General features: G+C 46.3%; 1 protein-coding gene across 1 annotated transcript in view; it reads right to left on the reverse strand.

Annotated features, from left to right (window-relative positions):
• Nucleotides 1-22,465, reverse strand: part of pde4dip (phosphodiesterase 4D interacting protein) — a 52,432-nt gene that overhangs the window by 24,783 nt on the left and 5,184 nt on the right. The window contains exons 5-21 of the mRNA XM_072388866.1: nt 20,908-21,000; nt 18,068-18,277; nt 17,829-17,987; nt 17,650-17,745; nt 16,152-16,289; nt 15,901-16,080; nt 14,793-14,987; nt 14,457-14,717; nt 13,224-13,389; nt 10,184-10,266; nt 9,893-10,053; nt 9,454-9,712; nt 8,119-8,299; nt 5,045-5,161; nt 3,115-3,577; nt 617-852; nt 484-532 (exon numbers count right to left, since the gene is read on the reverse strand). Coding sequence (XP_072244967.1) covers nt 484-532; nt 617-852; nt 3,115-3,577; nt 5,045-5,161; nt 8,119-8,299; nt 9,454-9,712; nt 9,893-10,053; nt 10,184-10,266; nt 13,224-13,389; nt 14,457-14,717; nt 14,793-14,987; nt 15,901-16,080; nt 16,152-16,289; nt 17,650-17,745; nt 17,829-17,987; nt 18,068-18,277; nt 20,908-21,000 — 3,047 coding nt within the window. The remainder of the gene's footprint in view (nt 1-483; nt 533-616; nt 853-3,114; nt 3,578-5,044; nt 5,162-8,118; nt 8,300-9,453; nt 9,713-9,892; nt 10,054-10,183; nt 10,267-13,223; nt 13,390-14,456; nt 14,718-14,792; nt 14,988-15,900; nt 16,081-16,151; nt 16,290-17,649; nt 17,746-17,828; nt 17,988-18,067; nt 18,278-20,907; nt 21,001-22,465) is intronic.

Consider the following 22,465-nt stretch of genomic DNA (forward strand, 5'->3'; position numbering starts at 1 on the left):
TATCTTCATTTGTAAGTCTCTTTGGATAAAAGCGTCTGATAAATACAGAAACAGAAACGTGGGGCTCATTAAATCGTCATCAGACTGCATGTATCTGTGGTTAATTGAGAGTTATTTGAAGGACCGGTTTAGGGATGCCCAGGCAATGAGAGTAAAGAGTAACTTAATTCTACAAAAGGCAGTAAAAGTGTGGAAGACAACAAGGAAAGCTGTGATTCGGGGCGGTAAAATCGACCTCACCATTTGAGTCAAGCCTTTTCTATCATTTCAGAGTTTTGGCTCATGGAAAACCTGCAGCCACTGACCAGTTGGCTTCTTTTGGGATGGTGGGAAACAACAAAAAACCTCAAATTATCCCTGGAAACCCTCGTCTTAAGGAGGACTCTTACAGATGTTATATATCTTGTTATATCTTCATCTGTTTTGGATAAAAGCTTCTGCTGAATACAGAAACATAAAGAAGCAGAGTTAAGGAGCACTGACCGGATGGCGAGCAGCTCCGTCTTCTCATCTGGATCCTCAGAATGATCTCCTGGTGGGAAACAAACAGGATGCATTCACGGGTCTCTGCATCTCTGAATCTGAAGGCTGCTTGTTGATGCTGAAAATGACTCACGTGCGCTGATCTTGGCGCCGACCCTCTGTGCCAGAGCGCTGCCCTGAGCCAGCTGGTCCCTGAAGCTCTGGCCCATGTAGTAGTCGATGTCGTTGGCCCTGAGCAGCTCCTCGAAGGCCTTGGTGGTGTCGCCCAGGTGCTGGGTGAGGATGCTGCACACGCCCCGCCCCTCTCGCAGCCGCTGGCGGAGGTGAGAAAGCTCTCTGGCCTGAGCCTGGATCAGCGTGTCGAACTTACTAAGGCAGCAGGAGAAAGACGGAAGTCATGAGAAGGTGCTGAATGATCACTTCTGAAAGCTTTTACCGATGCTGGAGCTCCATATACGGCACGTTCCCAGCCTCATGTCGGTTCATCTCCTCAGACCGCGTTCCCATAAAGCAGCCGTGGCCACGCTTGATTAACAAGTGAAGCTGACAGAGACTGACAGGCTGCTCAGCGCCTGCAGTGATTAATGGATCAGTGCAAATGGAGCGAACCGCACCACATCAGCTGATGGTGGAGGGACAGTAATGATGCTCCAGTTATTTCATGGCTCCAATTACATTTTAGATGATCCTAATGATCTATTTTCAGCTGATCAGGAGGCCTTTAATTCACCCTCATTTGAACCAGAGTGACGTAAGAGAGCTTTGTTGATCTGAGCCCAGTTTTACGGCCGGTGTCCCCCTCAGATTTATATATATAATCACTGAAAACCATTTGTACATTTGGTAAAGCCGGTAATTACGGCAGATGACTGACTGCAGGTGAATAAAAACAGCAGCGGTTTAGTCCCTGCTGTGCAGAAAAACACTGTCAGCGTCTTAAAACCTTTTACTTATGAAGACATGATAGAAAATGTTCTCCCAGCAGGTGTTAAAAGTCAGTAAATCCAGCCTCAGATGGACAATAACACGCGACATATCAGATTTTATTTATTACTATGAAACCTCTGCAGATGGTCCAGAACGCGGCGGTGCGTCTGGTCTTGGATCAGCCTAAAAGAACACGTCCCCCCTCTGTTCATTGAGCTCCTCTGGCTGCCCTTAGCCGCCAGCATCAGATCCAAGTCCCTGATGTTAGCTACAAAGAGCTTAATGGAACGGCTCCATCTACTTGAATGCTCTTGCAAAGGCTTCTGTCCCAACTGGGTCCCTCCGTTGGTCCCAGGATTGTCGTCTAGCAGCTCCTACACCACGCCTAAGACAATCCAAACTCTGTTCATGTGTCGTCCCACGATGGTGGAATGACCTACCGAGCGCTACCAGAACAGGGGCGTCCCTGTCTATCTTCAAGAAGCTCCTGAAAACCCAGCTCTTCAGAGAGCATCTCCTATCCCAGCACTTACCTTGTACTTCCCTCCCCCCTCTATCTCTGCACTTTATCTTTCTGCTCTTCCTTCTATGCCTGCACCCTATCTCTACTCTGTCCCCTCTGACAGAGTCGGACTCCTGGGTTCCTTCTATGTAGCTTATTGTTAGCTTTTTATAAAGCTGTTATATCTTCATTTGTAAGTCGCTTTGGATAAAAGCGTCTGATAAATACATAAATATAAACTCTATGCTTGACCGAATAGTTCATAACACATTTTTCTGCAGTTATTTCAGTTTTACTCTGACTTTAAGGTCAATATTGAGAATCCTGGCACCCAAAAGAAAAGTAGGACCTGAAAATTAGCCAAAATGCTACAAGAAAAGGTCACATTTTGTCTAAAAATGGATTTGTCAACCAACATTTCACAATGATGTGGTTGATGATGCGCCTTTATGACAACATCTGCACTGAAATTAACCAAATAACTGCTAAAACGTGAATAATAAAGTCTTTCTGCACTTCCTTCTATGCCTGCACCCTATCTCTACTCTGTCCCCTCTGACAGAGTCGGACTCCTGGGTTCCTTCTATGTAGCTTATTGTTAGCTTTTTATAAAGCTGTTATATCTTCATTTATAAGTCTCTTTGGATAAAAGCGTCTGATAAATACAGAAACAGAAACGTGGGGCTCATTAAATCGTCATCAGACTGCATGTATCTGTGGTTGATTGAGAGTTATTTGAAGGACCGGTTTAGGGATGCCCAGGCAATGAGAGTAAAGAGTAACTTAATTCTACAAAAGGCAGTAAAAGTGTGGAAGACAACAAGGAAAGCTGTGATTCGGGGCGGTAAAATCGACCTCACCATTTGAGTCAAGCCTTTTCTATCATTTCAGAGTTTTGGCTCATGGAAAACCTGCAGCCACTGACCAGTTGGCTTCTTTTGGGATGGTGGGAAACAACAAAAAACCTTCAGAGAGCATCTCCTGCACTTCCTTCTATGCCTGCACCCTATCTCTACTCTGTCCCCTCTGACAGAGTCCGACTCCTGGGTTCCTTCTATGTAGCTTATTGTTAGCTTTTTATAAAGCTGTTATATCTTCATTTGTAAGTCTCTTTGGATAAAAGCGTCTGATAAATACAGAAACATTGTGTCCTGATGCTTAAACCTGAGAAATGAGAGAGTTTGGGGTGTCCTCCGACTCACCCTGGCCGGCTCTGACACTTTCCATCTTCTGCACCAACGGTCTTTCCACCTTTCCTCAGCTGGTTTTCCAGCGCATCCACACGGGACACCAGCTCCCGAAGGCCCTTGTCTGGGTGAGGGTGACGGGGTGAGGCCAGCACTCCCCCGTCGGATGACTGCCAGCCCTCATCGTCCTCGGCCGCGCTCTGTGAGGACGACGCCTGGAAGGACCAGTTGACTTTACGAGGAGTCGAGGGTGTGCAGTCGCTGGAGGTGGAGAGGGAGCGGAGGCGGCTCTGCAGCCCACGGATCACCCCCTGAGAGCGGGACAGCTGAGAGCGAAGGTCCTCCACCAGGCGCTGGAGAGACGACGCCTCGTCTCCACAGCCGGAGCTCTGGCTGGTGGCTTTGGCAGAGCTGCTGCCGGCGGGCCACCACTGGGAGCCACAGTCCAGAGACGTGCACATCTCCAGGTCATCGAACTCTGCAGGTAACACACAGCAGGTGTTCATCAGGTTCAACTGGCAGAGCATCAGCTGGCAGATCATCCGTCTTTACTGGCAGAAACCCTGACAGCTGACCAACACCAGGCTAAAACAACTGCTCTCTGGCACAGAAAGCTGTCTGTAACAGGAGCTGCTGCCGTTTCCTGTCAGAGTTCTGCTTTGCTGCCCCCTGGTGTTAATATGACTCAACTACAAGGTCCCGTTAATGTGTGATTTACTGACTTCTGTCATGATTTTATTTCTACTACCAAAGTAAAATATAATCCTTCCCCAGCAGCATCTTTCAGAGTCCCATTCTGATGCTTTTCTCTGGGTTTTCTGCAGCCTCATCGTATGATTTTGCATCAGATAAATTTATTCTACGATCTGAACTCACTGGAACAGCTTTTGGGGGGTCTGCTTTTCTCCATCTTCATTCTGATTCTAACTAAATACGTATTTTCTCCTTGAATATGATTTAAAAAGATGCCAAGATAGTTTTTTATAAGTCTCACTGACCGTATTCATTTTTAAAGTCATGAAATGCTCTTTTTAGAGGGAAATCTCTCCAGTTTCTTTCTCCTCCTTGTAAATATCTGAAGAATTCGTGACTGGAAACTTTCTTTCACCTCCTAAAAGTTTCATTAAATACAATTTCGTGCTCCACAGCCGGAGCTCTGGCTGGTGGCTTTGGCAGAGCTGCTGCCGGCAGGCCACCACTGGGAGCCACAGTCCAGAGACGTGCACATCTCCAGGTCATCGAACTCTGCAGGTAACACACAGCAGGTGTTCATCAGGTTCAACTGGCAGAGCATCAGCTGGCAGATCATCTGTCTTTACTGGCAGAAACCCTGACAGCTGACCAACACCAGGCTAAAACAACTGCTCTCTGGCACAGAAAGCTGTCTGTAACAGGAGCTGCTGCCGTTTCCTGTCAGAGTTCTGCTTTGCTGCCCCCTGGTGTTAATATGACTCAACTACAAGGTCCCGTTAATGTGTGATTTACTGACTTCTGTCATGATTTTATTTCTACCACCAAAGTAAAATATAATCCTTCACCAGCAGCATCTTTCAGAGTCCCATTCTGATCGCTTTCTCTGGCTTTTCTGCAGCCTCATCGTATGATTTTGCATCAGATAAATTTATTCGACTATCTGAACTCACTGGAACAGCTTTTGGGGGGTCTGCTTTGCTCCATCTTCATTCTGATTCTAACTAAATACGTATTTTCTCCTTGAATATGATTTTAAAAAGATGCCAAGATAGTTTTTTATAAGTCTCACTGACCGTATTCATTTTTAAAGTCATGAAATGCTCTTTTTTAGAGGGAAATCTCTCCGGTTTCTTTCTCCTCCTTGTAAATATCTGAAGAATTCGTGACTGGAAACTTTCTTTCACCTCCTAAAAGTTTCATGAAATACAATTTCGTGCTCCACAGAGCTGAAAACAGCCCAGTTCAGACTTACCGGGGCTGCTGGCGTCCTCCCTCTCGGCTTCGTTCTCACTGCGACCGCAGGTCTCATAGCCCAGATCCTGCAGGTCCACCTGGATCTGTTTACTGTCCTGCTGCACAGCTGTGTCTGCTGCAGAGGCCCAAAAACACCAAGTGTCCCGTCAGCTTTTACAGTTTCACAGCTTTTTGTGTTATAAAACACCCGTTTTCACAAAAGTTTTTCTTAAAGGAAATAAAACTCAAATCTGTCATGAATAAACTAATTTGAACCTCAGTGAAAGCTGCTCCAGACTCATGTTTCCATCCTTCAGCTTCCTTTAATGACTCTTTTTAATGCTTTAAACTGAGTTTTTCACAGGAATCTGAGTCCATTCCTGCTGAATCCCAGATTCCAGCTGCTCAGCTCATTGATCACTGATCATTGATCACTGATCAGACCGATGGAAGCCCATCGATGCTTCGTAAAAATCTGCTATGAATCCAGAAAATAATCAAATCTTTTTCAGAATTTCTGCTGTTTTACTTCAGCTTCTGACTTTTAAATCTCGTATTTTTGAACATTTTCTTTATCTGAGTTTGTTTCTTGAATAAATACTGATTTAAATTATTTAAAATGTGATTATTGTTCAGACACAGACACACAAACTGATGGAAAGTTTTTTAAAAGGTCAACAAGAACTTCAGAGTTTTCACCGACCAGCTTCAGTGTTCAGAACCAGAACCAGAACCTGAAGCAGCAACACTCAGTAAAAGCTGCTCCAGACTCATGTTTCCATCCTTCAGTTTCCTTTAATGACTCTTTTAAAGGTTCGGGAACTGAGTTTTTCACAGGAATCTGAGTCCATTCCTGCTGAATCCCAGATTCCAGCTGCTCAGCAGTCCCTGGTTGTCTGGTTCTCCTCTTCATGATGCTCCAACATCTGCAGCAGGAGACAGATGTGGACTGCAGGCAGGCAGCCGAGCTCACACACTCTGTGTGTCTGAAGCTGCTGGAAGTCCTGCAGAATGAGGTCTGGCATCGTCCTGCTGAAATAACCACGGACCTCCCGGGAAAAGACGGCACCTTGATGGCAGCATCTGTCTCTCCAGAACTCCAACATCCAGCTGTGCCTCAGTGGTACCTTCACCCAGATGAAGCCCTCCATGCCCTGGACTCTGCTGCAGCCCCAGACCATCACAGACGCTGGCTTTAAACCTTCCTCTGAGAACAGCTGGATGCTCTTTCTCAGCAGTTTTTCCCAGAAGCAGCTGAAACGTGGACTCATCTGCCCACAGAACACGTGTCCACTGTCTTTCTGTCCCTCTGAGATGAGCTGGAGTCCAGAGAACTGGGCCGTGGTGCTGCTCAGAGCTGATATATGGCTTCCTCCTGGTGTGATGCAGCTTCAGCTCACATTTCTGGATGCAGCCGTGGACTGTGTTGAGTGGAAATGCTTTTCCCAGCTCCTCCTGAGCCCATGTGGCTGTATGGATCATGGTGGCCTGACGGTTTCTCCTGCAGTGCTGCCTGAGGGCTCCGAGCTCATCCAACAGGGCTTTCTGTCCTTGGCCTTTCCACACTGAGGTTTCCCCAGACTCCCTGAATCTGTTCCCAATATCCTGCTCTGTAGATGCTGAAAGACCAAAGTTCTTTCCAGTCTGACTCTGAGGAATATTTCCTGAACTTATTGATGATTCTCTGATGGAGTTTGGCCCAAAGCGGTGAGCCACGACCCATCCTTGTTGGAGAGGCTGAACCTTTGGTGGAAGCTGCTTTTATACCCAATCCTGACACCCTCACCTGTCAGCAGGTAACCTGCTGCTTGGAGAAGCTCCAGAAGCTGTTGCTGTAGATTCTATAAACTTTCTGTCTTTCTTTGACTCTACAGCAGCTTTTAGAGTGTTTTGCTGCATTAAACTAGATTTCTTTTGATATTCCAAATACATAAAAACTGGTCAGTGAAGCAGCTTAAACCTGCTCAGAAAAGACAAAACAGGAGGATGAAATGTTTTTCTCTCATTCGATATGTGTCAGTGTGAGATTGGAAAGAACATTTTGAAAGGCTGAAAACTAGATTTCTGAGTGAAATGAGATAAAACTGGAGCTAACAGACGATAAGGTTCGAGCTTATGTTAGAAGAAATAATTCTTTCTCTCTGCTTCTGTCTTTTCCTCTGATCTCTCCAGCATCTGATGCTTATTCTTGTCTTCCTTCTCTTCTTCTTCACTTCCTGTTGTCTTCCTTCTCTTCTTCTTCACTTCCTGTTGTCTTCCTTCTCTTCTTCTTCACTTCCTGTTGTCTTCCTTCTCTTCTTCTTCACTTCCTGTTGTCTTCCTTCTCTTCTTCTTCACTTCCTGTGACACTTTTCTTGCTCCGGTGTCTGACTCTGGGGCTCATTTTTGATGGTTTTTTACTGTTTTAACTGTTTTAACTGTGTTTCTGAGGGTTTTTATCTCGTTGTTGGCGTTTAAAGCAAATTAAAGTTTGAAACCAAAGTAATAAAACACACATCTGAGCAGCCGTGGGTGAGTTTCACAGCAACTTTCCACACTGAGATTTCCCCAGACTCCCTGAATCTGTTCCCAATATTCTGCTCTGTAGATGCTGAAAGACCAAAGTTCTTTCCAGTCTGACTCTGAGGAATATTTCCTGAACTTATTGATGATTCTCTGATGGAGTTTGGCACAAAGCGGTGAGCCACGACCCATCCTTGTTGGAGAGACTGAACCTTTGGTGGAAGCTGCTTTTATACCCAATCCTGACACCCTCACCTGTCAGCAGGTAACCTGCTGCTTGGAGAAGCTCCAGAAGCTGTTGCTGTAGATTCTATAAACTTTCTGTCTTTCTTTGGCTCCAGAACAGCTTTTACTGAGTGTTGCTGCAGCAGAATCTGCTTTTGGTTCTAAATACGATGAAACTGGTCAGTGAAAAAAGCTTTTCTTTGGAGTTGAGTCTGTTAAATTAAAGGTTCAAACTAACAAATCACAGATTTAAGTTGCATTTCAGAAAGTGCAACAGTTCAGCAGTGGATATATTTTCCTATTATTGGCAACCTTGGATTGCATATTTTACTAAATGAATCGAATCTCCACATATGAGTCACTCACTCAGCAGCTCTCTGTAGTCTTTGAGCTGCTCGGCCTGAGCCTGAACTGTGGCCTCAGACACCATCAGTCTCTCCTGCAGCTCTTTGCTCTTCTGCTGCAGATGAACCGTCTTCTCACACTTCTCAGAGGATGCGACGGCGTTCTGCCGGCCGGCCGCCAGCTCACAGGACAGCTCATCATCCTGGAAGACAGGTCGGACCATTACTTCCTACATTTTCTTTCTCAAACTTCCAGAACCCAGAAGAACAGACTTTATACGATGTGCATTATACATGTTTAATTAAAATTATTATTTTTAATACATGTTTAATTCAAATTAATTAAAAAAATATTCACATACATCCCAGTTCAATAATGTATCTAGTTCTGTTTGTGGGATCAGACAGAACCTTTAACACAAGTTATCAGAAGATTTTCTATTTTTCTCATTTTTTAATCTTTAATTTATTAATCTATTATTTTCCGTGCAAAACCCATAATAAATGAAAGATGGAATAACTAGGAGGATAAGCTTTTCTGGAACATTTCTTTTAGGCTGTTTACATGCTGTCTTCTGGAAATTTCATTCCTCCCTGACTTGTGTAATTGTTGTATTATTGAGTATCTTTCATTGTACATGCCCGTTTGTAAATGTTCTGTTTACTTTGATAAAACTGAGAGAAAACTGTGAGAAAACTGTGAGAAAACTTTGAGAAAACTGTGAGAAAACTGAGAAAACTGTGAGAAAACTGTGAGAAAACTTTGAGAAAACTATGAGAAAACTATGAGAAAACTCAGAGAAAACTATGAGAAAACTGTGAGAAAACTTAGAAAACAGAAAACTTTGAGAAAACTGAGAAAACTGTGAGAAAACTGAGAAAACTGTGAGAAAACTTTGAGAAAACTATGAGAAAACTGTGAGAAAACTCACAGAAAACTGAGAAAACTGTGAGAAAACTGTGAGAAAACTGTGAGAAAACTCAGAGAAAACTGTGAGAAAACTTTGAGAAAACTCAGAGAAATCTCACAGAAAACTGAGAAAACTCAGAGAAAACTCACAGAAAACTGTGAGAAAACTGTGAGAAAACTGTGAGAAAACTGTGAGAAAACTCAGAGAAAACTGTGAGAAAACTTTGAGAAAACTCAGAGAAATCTCACAGAAAACTGAGAAAACTCAGAGAAAACTCACAGAAAACTGTGAGAAAACTGTGAGAAAACTGTGAGAAAACTCAGAGAAAACTGTGAGAAAACTTTGAGAAAACTCACAGAAAACTCACAGAAAACTCACAGAAAAATGTGAGAAAACTCAGAGAACACAACACAACCCACCATAAGGCGGCACATTAGTCCTCATACCTGTGAGGAGCTGGTGGGCAGCGGCTCGGCTCTGCTGGCCTGATTCTTCCCCTGAGACACCGACAGCTCTCCATCCCAGGCATCCCATAGTTCAGAGCTTTCTTCTTCCTCTATGGTCACATCCAGCTCTTCTTCCTCCTCCTCCTCCTCCTCCTCCTCCTCCCTCTGCCCATCACTCTGTCTCCTCTCAGGCTGCAGACCTCCATCCAGCCGGTGCTTTAAGTCTTTATTCTCTGCTTGCAGGCTAAACAGAGCTTTCCTGTGACACAGAAACACAGTTTGAGACTCAATTTAACCTGTTAAGGAGTTCATAAAATTCTTCTACAGAATATAACGTTTAAACGGCAGCATAAACAGCACAGAATCGAACAGGAAGTCGTGTTCTCATTGCAGACTTGGTGAATGTGGGACTGGATCAGAACAGATCAGTGAAACTTGCCTCATCTGAGACAGTGAGGAGAATCCAGCCCTCTCCAGCTGCACCTTCAGCTCCACCAGCTCCCGCTCCACCACCTCCTTCTGCTCCACCAGCTGTTTGACCACCGCCAGACTCTGGTCGTCCAGCTGCAGATCCTGGGACGCCGCCTTGCCTCTGCAGCACTGAAAATACGGCTGACTCATCATTTCCGCTGTTTCTGACCAGCCTTTTTCACTCTGAACTGTCTGAACTTTGGCCGATTCAGGTCTTTAAAGTCTCCATGGCAACAGTGTGTGTTCAGATGCTTCATACCTGCATGCTGGACTCGTCCTCATCAACACTTTCGGTGTATTCGCTGTTCAGATCCTCTTCTTCTTCATCCTCAGAGCTCAGTTCTGCGTGCAGCAGAGACACAAAGTGACGGCATTAGAAACAGAGTCAAACATTTACAGAAGCAGAGAAAACATCGGCTCGTATCTGAGGAAGATGCCTCTGGATCAGCTGCTTTGTTCACTCATCTATTTATTCTCATTATTCACTTCACAGAAGCTTAAACGTAGCATTCTTAAACTTTAAGTCAGAGTCAGAAGCGTTTCTGGGATTTAATCCCGAGATTAAAGCCAAAGAAAATAATATGAAATGAAGAAAAAGTGACTCTTCGTCTGTATTTACTGTCGTTTTGGATAAAAGTCGCCCAATAAATCAAATTACAGGAGGAATTTGGTGTCACATTTGGGCGTTAAGCACCAGTGAGAACATTCCTCTGTTTTTAAGATGTTTCTAATTGTGTCTAATTTTCATTTAGTGAGTTAGATTAAAACATAGTCCAGCAGAATTGTGAATATCATAAATAAAATGTGCTTTTTGGGATGTTTGGACCCTTATAAACACATTTCTGCAGCTTCACTTTAACTTTGCCCGTTAGAAGAAGGTGAAATATTGAGATAATTGACTCTTTCAGAGATTAAATTCAAATCAGCGTAAAGTAATTGGATTATAAGTGTTGTTTTAATGCTTCAGTGTGACTTAAATCGCTTGGAAAAGGAGGGGGTGGTGGTGTATTGTGCTTTAGTTACTGTGGGTGGGGGGAGCTGCTGGAGAACAGCAGGGAAAGAAGAGTGAAAACTGCTGAAAATACAAACAATGGAGACTTTCTGCGGTCACAAACGCATCATTCAAGCAACACAAGTTTATTATTTATTATGAACTGTGAGAGATTCAGTGAAATGTCTGCAGTGCAACAAAAATGGCGTCCAGGGAAACTTTACGTCCTCCAGCTCTGAGGCGTGTTTTCAGACCAGATTCATTCATTTCCAACCAGAGTTTCAGAAAGCAAACAAACGTACAGAAACAGGTACAGCAGCAAATATTTTGAACAGACTCTTCAGGCTCGGTTCAGCTTTCAGAAACATGCAGACCTCAGAGGCGGAGCTTTCTTTAAACAGAAAGCAACATGTTTTCAGAGTTTAAATGTGTTCCACTGACAGGATAAAACACATTTCTAAAATCTAACGATGCACACAGGTTAGCTGATGAATTCATCATGAATATCAGGGATTTTCTGACTTATTGGTGGTATTTTTAACGTCTTCCAGAACTCTGATCAGACAGATAAAAGCCAGGAAGTGAACTTCCTTATGGGTGTTTTTAAGGGGAAATGTTTCTCCTTAAAGGAACCTGGTTCCTGGACAAGCTTCTGATTACAGAACTGATCCCTCGGTCTCTTCTGGCCCATCATCAACAGATAAAGGTCTGAAAGTCCTCATTGCAGCAGGTTTGGACTCCAGGTCCGAGTCCAGACCTGCTGCCCTTCACTGGACCTTAAAGCCTTTATCTGCACACTTCCTGTTTAACAAAGGCCACCGAAGCCCAAAAATCTCTTTAAAAAAGGAGAAACTGAGTGGACAAAGCTCCTCGACTGCCTGGAGCCTGAAATCAGGCAGGAGGCACGACCCGAGGCTCCCAAACTGTGTTTAGAATAAATGTTTTAGAGCTTTAATTCTCATCTGTGAGAAATAAAGAATAAAAAAATATAGCAGCAAAAAAACACTGATGTGATGAAGCAGCTGAGTCATATTTCACTGACATTAGTTTATAATGAAGTGGTGTGTCGTCAAGGAAAGGAGTCAAGGAAAGGGGCCAAGGAGAGGAGCCAAGGAAAGGGCCCAAGGGAAGGGGCCAAGGGAAGGAGTCAAGGAGAGGAGCCAAGGAAAGGAGTCAAGGGAAGGAGTCAAGGAGAGGAGTCAAGGAAAGGAGTCAAGGGAAGGGGCCAAGGAGAGGAGTCATGGAAAGGGGCCAAGGAGAGGAGCCAAGGAAAGGAGTGAAGGAGAGGAGCCAAGGAGAGGAGCCAAGGAAAGGAGTCAAGGAGAGGAGCCAAGGAAAAGAGTGAAGGAGAGGAGCCAAGGAAAGGAGTCAAGGGAAGGGGCCAAGGAGAGGAGCCAAGGAGAGGAGCCAAGGAAAGGAGTGAAGGAGAGGAGCCAAGGAGAGGAGCCAAGGGAAGGAGTCAAGGAAAGGGGCCAAGGAAAGGAGTCAAGGAAAGGTGCCAAGGAAAGGGTCCAAGGGAAGGAGTCATGGAAAGGGTACAAGGAAAGGAGTCAAGGAAAGGTGCCAGGAAAGGGTCCAAGGAAAGGAGTCAAGGGAATGAGTCAAGGGAAGGGGCCAAGGAGAGGAGCCAAGGAAAGGAGCCATGGAAATGAGTAAAGGAAAGGAGTCATGGAAAGGTGCCAAGGAAAGGGTCTAAGGAAAGGAGTCAAGGGAAGGAGTCGAGGAAATGAGTAAAGGAAAGGAGTCAAGGAGAGGAATCAAGGAAAGGAGTCATGGAAAGGAGTCATGGAAAGGAGTCAAGGAAATGAGTAAAGGAAAGGAGTCAAGGAAAGGAATCAAGGAAAGGAGCCAAAGAGAGGAATCGAACGTAAAAACTGGTAAAATAAAAAATCTGATAAAAATAAAACGGTAAAACTAAAAGTATGAAATAAGATAAATAATAAAAAGGGGATAAAATGAAACTTTCTTTCTTCAGAGATTCAGAATCAGAAACACTTTCCTCTGTGGCTCCTGAAGCATCGTGTCGTGATTTTTATTTATTTTCACAGGATTTTAATTTAAACTCAGAGAGGAAAACGAGTCACTTTATGAGGCAGAAACCAGCTTCATCCTCCCAGCGTCTCGTTTCAGGGTTAAATCATCTTTAAGAGTCATTCAGGAGGGAAACCAACATTTCTGTTAGGAGACGGAGCCACACTGAAAATATCCCGTTAGTATTTCCATTAGAGCAAACAGCAGCACAGCGAGTCACTCCTCGGACCCCCCACTGGGGGTTACAGATACTGCCCCATGCTTCTCTGATGCCCACCTCCAAACTCAGGCTGCCTGACGTCGGGCCGCTGGAGGCCCAGAGCGGGGCCTCTGGCTGGGGGAAGGTCCTGCTGAAGCAGGCACTCCTTCAGCTCCTGGACCTCCTGGGTCAGGCGCTCCAGCACAGGGAGGTCGGCTGGATCCACCGACTGCCTCTGGAGGTCCTGCAGGGCAAGGAGAGCACAAGGGGATTCAAAGTGCTTCACAGAGACATTAAAACAGGAGAAATAAAAAGCAGGATTTAAAATTTAAGCAAAAGAAAGAAAGAAGAACAATAGATAAAATCAGGAGTTAAAATATGAAACTAGATGTTTCTTCAACCTGGACTTAAATCCTGAGAGTTTCAGCTGATCTGAGGCTTTCTGGGAGTTTGTTCCAGACATGTGGAGCATAGAAGCTGAATGCAGCTTCTCCAGGTCTGGTTCTGACTCTGGGAACTGATAAAGAACCGGATCCAGATGACCTGAGGGGTCTGGGAGGTTCATAGTGGGTCAGGAGGTCACTGATGCATTTTGGACCATTCAGAGCTTTATGGACCAGCATCAGAACTTTAAAGTCTATCCTCTGATGGACCGGCAGCAGAACTTTAAAGTCTATCCTCTGATGGACCGGCAGCAGAACTTTAAAGTCTATCCTCTGATGGACCGGCAGCCGGTGGAAAGACCTCACAGCTGGACTGATGTGGTCTCAGTGAGGAAATTACACCACATGAAGTCAATAAAAGTAGAGCAGAGAAGGTGAAACGCTTCAGGAAGTGAAGGAGTTTCATTAAGCTGAAACTCCAGCTTTACAGCCAATAAGAAGCAGACAAGGAGAGGAGACAAGGAGAGAAGACAAGGAGAGGAGTCAAGGAGAAGAATCAAGGGGAGGAGTCAAGGAGAGGAGTCAAGGGGAGGAGTCAAGGAGAGGAGTCAAGGGGAGGAGTCAAGGGGAGGAGTCAAGGAGAAGAGTCAAGGGGAGGAGTCAAGGAGAGGAGTCAAGGAGAAGAGTCAAGGGGAGGAGTCAAGGAGAGGAGTCATGGGGAGGAGTCAAGGAAACTTAGATGTTTCCCTGCTCCAACCTGATTCAGATCAATGCCTCATCAGCTGGTTTCTGCAGAATGCAACAATCTTTAGAAGAGATTCATTTAATCTGAATCAGGGAAACATCTAAAACCTCCAGGACCGGAGTCTGACCTCCCTGCTTTAAACCATCCTGATATGTTCAGGTTTTTCTGCCCCCCCACACTGACCCTGATGGTCTCCTCCTTCACATGCAGAGTCCTGCTGAGGGAGTCCAGCCGGGCGGCCTGGCTCCTGCTCAGCTCCTGGCTCTCCTTCTGCTTCCTCAGGGCCAGTCGCAGCTCCTCCTGCGCCGCCTGGAGCTCTGCAGCCAGGTCCAGCCCAGAGTCAGGCCCAGAGTCAGGCCTGGATCCGAAGCTCATCTGTCTGCGAAGCTCCTGCAGCCTCGCCGCCTGCTCGCTGATGACCTCACTGAGCTGGCTCGCCGAGTCCTGGAGAGTTGAACAGATTCATTAATCCCAGCTTCTTTATTCAGCCGGAGGTTCTGCTCTGGTCCTCTACTCCACCTTAAGATACTGGTCTCTGGAGCTGAGGGTTCTGAGCAGATCCTGGACCTGCTCCTGGTGCTCCCGGGCCTGATGGGTCCGATCGGCCAACACTTCCTGGAAGAGGCGGTCTTTAAGCTGGAGGCGGAGCTTCAGCTCCTCCAGAACATCATGCGGAGCAGAGTGGACCTTCGCCAGCAGGGAGCAGCGCAGATCCTGCAGCAAAAAGGTGGAAACATCACCTTTAAAGCAGTTCAACTAAAACCGAGCTGGATCAGAACTTCAGAACATGGTTCAAACCTTAGACCAGGTTGTGGTGCTGGGTGGCAGTTCAGAGTCTGGTTTTAAAGTGTCCTGATCAACAGTTCTGCAGCTTTCTGAAACCTTTAAAGTGTCCTGATCAATAGTTCTGCAGCTTTCTGAAACCTTTAAAGTGTCCTGATCAATAGTTCTGCAGCTTTCTGAAACCTTTAAAGTGTCCTGATCAATAGTTCTGCAGCTTTCTGAAACCTTTAAAGTGTCCTGATCAATAGTTCTGCAGCTTTCTGAAACCTTTAAAGTGTCCTGATCAATAGTTCTGCAGCTTTCTGAAACCTTTAAAGTGTCCTGATCAACAGTTCTGCAGCTTTCTGAAGCCTTTAAAGTGTCCTGATCAATAGTTCTGCAGCTTTCTGTAACCTTTAAAGTGTCCTGATCAACAGTTCTGCAGCTTTCTGAAACCTTTAAAGTGTCCTGATCAACTGTTCTGCAGCTTTCTGAAGCTCTCTCACAGTTTTTCTTTGGACATTTTCTGCTTTTTCCCTCATCTTCAGTCCTTGTTCCTGAGCATTTTCAGTGTTTTTTCTTTGTTCAGCCACTTAACTCTGAGCTTTGAACCCTTCAGGCAGAAAAAAGGCTCCTAACTCAAGGGATGAACCAGTGTTGTGTCGTAGTTTGCTTCTTATGTTTGTAACAAAAAGCATTTTGATGGATCTACCTCCTTAGAGCGTCTAACCTGTGGCGTTCCTCAGGGATCTGTACTGGGACCTCATTCATCCCGTGTATTTATGCTGCCTTTAGGGCCTCTGATTCATTCTGTCTTCACCTCTATCTCAGTAAAACTCCTCAGCACCACATATTAACTCTGTACCTGAGCCTCCTCCGTGCGAGCGTGCAGCGCCGCCTGCAGCTGCTCGATGATGGCGTCTCTTTCCCGCAGGACGCGGCGCTGCCTCTCCTCGCCGTCCTGCTGCCGCTGCTGGAGGCTCCTCCAGCCGTCGCTCACCTGCTCCAGCTCCAGAGTCTTTCCCCTCACCAGCACCTCCAGACTCTAACAGAAACAGTGTGATCAGAAAGCCGGGCCCCTCAGAGTCGAGGTGCGTTTCATCTGAGCTTCCTTACAGTGATGGTCTCCTCGTTGTTGGCCAGAACGCAGCGCTGCCTCTCCAGGTCTCTCCGATTCTCCCGGAGCAGCAGCTGGAGGCGGCGAGCCTCCTCCTCCTTCTCCTCCACGCAGCAGAACTTCTCATCCACTGCTCGCTGCAGGTCGGCAGAACAATAAATCATCTCTAAACTCTACGTGACGTGTAGAATTTCAGCTTTTAATAAGCTTTAAAATGTTTTAAAGAGCGACACTTTCGTTTAGCTGAGACTCACTTTCTCTGATAATTTAAAGTAAAAAGCTTGTTGCCACCAGAAATTAATAATCTAGAAGCACTTTGTGGGTTTTAGACTGAAATTAAGAAGCCATTTTAAACTGGATCTTTAGGCACTTTGTCACAAAGACACATCATTTGTTCCCATTTCTTTAGCTGCATCTATGAAAAACAGCAAAGAAAACACAGTTTGACAGACAGAAAATAGGATTTCTGCAGCAACAAGGTGATTCCCAAAGAGCTATTAGCTGAAAACTTGGCATATCTCAGCATGGTGTGCAGTGTGTCCTTAAAACATTTGAGGAAACTGGACAAGTGGAGGACAAAAGAAGAAGTGTCAGGCCTAAAAAACTATCTCCAGCAGATGAACAGGATCTGAAAGTGATGTCCTTAAGAAAGAGGAAAAAATCCAGCTGTGACCTGACAGGACCTGAGAGATGCATCTGGACCTTCAGCTGATCCATCTACTGTTGGCCCAAGCCTCATCAGAAATGGTCTCCATGGAAGGGTGGCTGTCAAGAAGCCGTTCTTAAGGAAGGGAAACAGGGAGAAAAGGCTGAGCTGTGCCAAATGACACAAGAAGTGGACTGAAAATCAGTGGCAACAGGTCTTATGGAGGGATGAATCCTCCCCAGAGCCCGGACCTCAACATTATTGAAGCAGTGTGGGATCATCTGACAGAGAACGGAACAAAAGGCAGCCCACATCCAAAGAAGAGCTTTGGGATGTCCTTCAAGAAGCCTGGAGAACTATTCCTGAAGACTCCTTAAAGAAATGACAGAAAGCTTGTCTCAGAGGGTTCAGGCTGTGTTGGAGAATAAAGGAGCTCAGACCAGAGATTCACTTTAAAGCTGCTGAGAACTGATAAAAAACTCTGTTTCTGCCTCAGATTCTGGGTTTAAGTTCATGTTTGAACATGTTTCAGTGAATCTCTGCAGCTGCTTCAATGCGTGGATTTAAACATTTTCACAGTAAAATAAACTATTTCCATGTTTTTGGGAGAAAGAAAGAACTGAATCTGAATTATTCTGAATTTAGTTTGGATTCAAAACAAAAAGTAAAAGTAAAACAAAAAACTAATTAATTTCCATCTGTTAACTGTGAAAACTGCATGTTTTGCATCATATTGTAGGAAAACGTCTTGTTTTAGGTCTTGTAACAGCTACATTCAGTGAGTAGCTGATGTGAAAGTGTGATTAAATTAAAGCCACAGAGATCAGCTCCTGCATCCTGTGGAGTTTTACCTCCAAAGCTCGGTCTCTTTCACTTATGCGCTGGCGGAGTTTCTGAAGCAGAGAGTCGCTCTTCTCCTTCGGATCCTCCAGCATGTCGGAGTATTCCTGGAAGATGGCAGAGAAACGTTTGAACAGTGGAAGAAGGAGAGAGGAGCAGACTGTGGCCTGCAGGTTTCAGCGTATCTGACCTGCAGCAGCTGCTCTTTGGTCTGCAGAGACGTCCTCAGCTCCCTGATGGTCCTCTCTTTGTCCTCCTTCTCCCTCCGACGCTCGAGCTCAGTCTCTCTGAGCAGCTCCTCCCTCTCCTGCAGAGCGGATCGAGCCTTCTGCAGAGCCAGCTGCAGCTCCTGAGCGCCACAGATTTAAGGAGAAGATCAGATACAAACAGCCAGGAGAGCATTTCACCAGCTCAGGGAACACTGCTCACCTGGTTGTGCCTCTCCGTCTCCCTCCTGTGCTGCAGCGCCCCCTGCAGGTCTGTCTCCAGCCTCTCCAGGGCCCGGTTCTGGTCCTCCTGAGCCCTGGCTGCCTGCCGCTGAACCCGCTGGACACCCTGCATCTCCAGCTGAGCCTGGAACAGAGAGGCCTGCAGGGCCAGAACCTCGCTGTGACCTCGAATGGTTTCTGCACCGGAGGCCTGGCAGAGAGTAAGGATGAGATGAAAGGGTGAGGATCAGATGAAGGGGTGAGGATCAGATGAAGGGGTGAGGATCAGATGAAGGGGTGAGGATGAGATGAGGGGGTGAGGATGAGATGAAGGGGTGAGGATCAGATGAAGGGGTGAGGATGAGATGAAGGGGTGAGGATCAGATGAGGGGGTGAGGATCAGATGAAGGGGTGAGGATCAGATGAAAGGGTGAGGATGAGATGAAGGGGTGAGGATGAGATGAAGGGGTGAGGATGAGATGAAGGGGTGAGGATCAGATGAAGGGGTGAGGATGAGATGAAGGAGTAAGGATCAGATGAAGGGGTGAGGATCAGATGAAGGGGTGAGGATCAGATGAGGGGGTGAGGATCAGATGAAGGGGTGAGGATCAGATGAAAGGGTGAGGATGAGATGAAGGGGTGAGGATGAGATGAAGGGGTGAGGATGAGATGAAGGGGTGAGGATCAGATGAAGGGGTGAGGATGAGATGAAGGAGTAAGGATCAGATGAAGGGGTGAGGATCAGATGAAGGGGTGAGGATCAGATGAGGGGGTGAGGATCAGATGAAGGGGTGAGGATCAGATGAAGGGGTGAGGATCAGATGAAGGGGTGAGGATCAGATGAAGGGATAAGGATGAGATGAAGGGGTGAGGATCAGATGAGGGGGTGAGGATGAGATGAAGGGGTGAGGATCAGATGAAGGGGTGAGGATCAGATGAAGGGATAAGGATGAGATGAAGGGGTGAGGATCAGATGAGGGGGTGAGGATGAGATGAAGGGGTGAGGATGAGATGAAGGGGTGAGGATCAGATGAAGGGGTGAGGATCAGATGAAGGGGTGAGGATCAGATGAAAGGGTGAGGATCAGATGAGGGGGTGAGGATGAGATGAAGGGGTGAGGATCAGATGAGGGGGTGAGGATGAGATGAAGGGGTGAGGATGAGATGAAGGGGTGAGGATCAGATGAAGGGGTGAGGATCAGATGAAGGGGTGAGGATCAGATGAAAGGGTGAGGATCAGATGAAGGGGTAAGGATCAGATGAAGGGGTAAGGATCAGATGAAGGGGTGAGGATCAGATGAAGGGGTGAGGATGAGATGAAGGGGTGAGGATCAGATGAAGGGGTGAGGATGAGATGAAGGGGTGAGGATCAGATGAAGGGGTAAGGATCAGATGAAAGGGTGAGGATCAGATGAAGGGGTGAGGATCAGATGAAGGGGTGAGGATCAGATGAAGGGGTGAGGATCAGATGAAGGGGTGAGGATCAGATGAAGGGGTGAGGATCAGATGAAAGGGTGAGGATCAGATGAAGGGGTAAGGATCAGATGAAGGGGTAAGGATCAGATGAAGGGGTGAGGATCAGATGAAGGGGTGAGGATGAGATGAAGGGGTGAGGATCAGATGAAGGGGTGAGGATCAGATGAAGGGGTGAGGATCAGATGAAGGGGTGAGGATCAGATGAAGGGGTGAGGATCAGATGAAGGGGTGAGGATCAGATGAGGGGGTGAGGATCAGATGAAGGGGTAAGGATGAGATGAAGGGGTGAGGATCAGATGAAGGGGTGAGGATCAGATGAAGGGGTGAGGATGAGATGAAGGGGTAAGGATCAGATGAAGGGGTGAGGATCAGATGAAGGGGTGAGGATGAGATGAAGGGGTAAGGATCAGATGAAGGGGTGAGGATGAGATGAGGGGGTAAGGATTAGATGAAGGGGTAAGGATCAGATGAAGGGGTGAGGATCAGATGAAGGGGTAAGGATGAGATGAAGGGGTGAGGATCAGATGAAGGGGTGAGGATCAGATGAAGGGGTAAGGATGAGATGAAGGGGTGAGGATCAGATGAAGGGGTGAGGATCAGATGAAGGGGTAAGGATGAGATGAAGGGGTGAGGATCAGATGAAGGGGTGAGGATCAGATGAAGGGGTGAGGATCAGATGAAGGGGTGAGGATCAGATGAAGGGGTAAGGATCAGATGAAGGGGTGAGGATCAGATGAAGGGGTGAGGATCAGATGAAGGGGTGAGGATGAGATGAGGGGGTAAGGATTAGATGAAGGGGTAAGGATCAGATGAAGGGGTGAGGATCAGATGAAGGGGTAAGGATCAGATGAAGGGGTGAGGATCAGATGAAGGGGTGAGGATGAGATGAGGGGGTAAGGATTAGATGAAGGGGTAAGGATCAGATGAAGGGGTGAGGATGAGATGAAGGGGTGAGGATCAGATGAAGGGGTGAGGATCAGATGAAGGGGTAAGGATGAGATGAAGGGGTGAGGATCAGATGAAGGGGTAAGGATGAGATGAAGGGGTGAGGATCAGATGAAGGGGTAAGGATGAGATGAAGGGGTAAGGATCAGATGAAGGGGTGAGGATCAGATGAAGGGGTAAGGATGAGATGAAGGGGTAAGGATCAGATGAAGGGGTAAGGATCAGATGAAGGGGTGAGGATCAGATGAAGGGGTAAGGATCAGATGAAGGGGTGAGGATCAGATGAAGGGGTGAGGATGAGATGAAGGGGTAAGGATCAGATGAAGGGGTGAGGATCAGATGAAGGGGTGAGGATCAGATGAAGGAGCCTCTGTGTGAGGTGCCTGCACATATAATTCTATCTTTTCTGTGGAGGACAAACCTGCAGCTGCTGCAGCTGGCTGCGATTGGCGAGTTCTTTGAGGGAGCACAGCATCTTATTCTGCTCCTCGATGACTCTGCACAGCTCTGCAGCCTGGACACACACAAGCATTGAACCCCATTAAACCCCGTTAAACCCCGTTAAACCCCTTTAAACCCCGTTAAACCCCTTTAAACCCCGTTAAACCCCGTTAAACCCCGTTAAACCCCTTTAAACCCCTTTAAACCCCGTTAAACCCCATTGAACCCCATTAAACCCCTTTAAACCCCATTAAAGCCCTTTAAACCCCATTGAACCCCATTAAACCCCGTTAAACCCCATTAAACCCCGTTAAACCCCGTTAAACCCCGTTAAACCCCGTTAAACCCCTTTAAACCCCGTTAAACCCCTTTAAACCCCGTTAAACCCCATTGAACCCCATTAAACCCCATTAAACCCCATTAAACCCCTTTAAACCCCATTAAAGCCCTTTAAACCCCATTGAACCCCATTAAACCCCATTAAACCCCGTTAAACCCCATTGAACCCCATTGAACCCCATTAAACCCCTTTAAACCCCATTGAACCCCGTTAAACCCCGTTAAACCCCATTGAACCCCATTGAACCCCATTAAACCCCATTGAACCCCATTAAACCCCATTGAACCCCGTTAAACCCCGTTAAACCCCTTTAAACCCCATTAAACCCCATTAAACCCCATTAAACCCCATTGAACCCCATTAAACCCCTTTAAACCCCATTGAACCCCTTTAAACCCCATTGAACCCCATTGAACCCCATTGAACCCCATTGAACCCCTTTAAACCCCATTGAACCCCATTGAACCCCATTAAACCCCATTAAACCCCATTAAACCCCATTGAACCCCATTGAACCCAATTAAACCCCATTAAACCCCTTTAAACCCCATTAAACCCCTTTAAACCCCATTAAACCCCTTTAAACCCCATTAAAGCCCTTTAAACCCCATTGAACCCCATTAAACCCCGTTAAACCCCATTAAACCCCGTTAAACCCCGTTAAACCCCATTAAACCCCGTTAAACCCCTTTAAACCCCGTTAAACCCCTTTAAACCCCGTTAAACCCCATTGAACCCCATTAAACCCCATTAAACCCCTTTAAACCCCATTAAAGCCCTTTAAACCCCATTGAACCCCATTAAACCCCGTTAAACCCCATTGAACCCCATTGAACCCCATTAAACCCCTTTAAACCCCATTGAACCCCGTTAAACCCCGTTAAACCCCATTGAACCCCATTGAACCCCATTAAACCCCATTGAACCCCATTGAACCCCGTTAAACCCCGTTAAACCCCGTTAAACCCCTTTAAACCCCATTAAACCCCATTAAACCCCATTGAACCCCATTAAACCCCTTTAAACCCCATTGAACCCCTTTAAACCCCATTGAACCCCATTGAACCCCATTGAACCCCGTTAAACCCCGTTAAACCCCATTGAACCCCATTGAACCCCATTGAACCCCTTTAAACCCCATTGAACCCCATTGAACCCCATTAAACCCCATTAAACCCCATTAAACCCCATTGAACCC

This window comes from Leuresthes tenuis, unplaced genomic scaffold (assembly GCF_036924035.1).
Source record: "Leuresthes tenuis unplaced genomic scaffold, fLeuTen1.0.hap1 SCAF_7, whole genome shotgun sequence".
In the NCBI taxonomy this organism is placed as follows: Eukaryota; Metazoa; Chordata; class Actinopteri; order Atheriniformes; family Atherinopsidae; genus Leuresthes; species Leuresthes tenuis.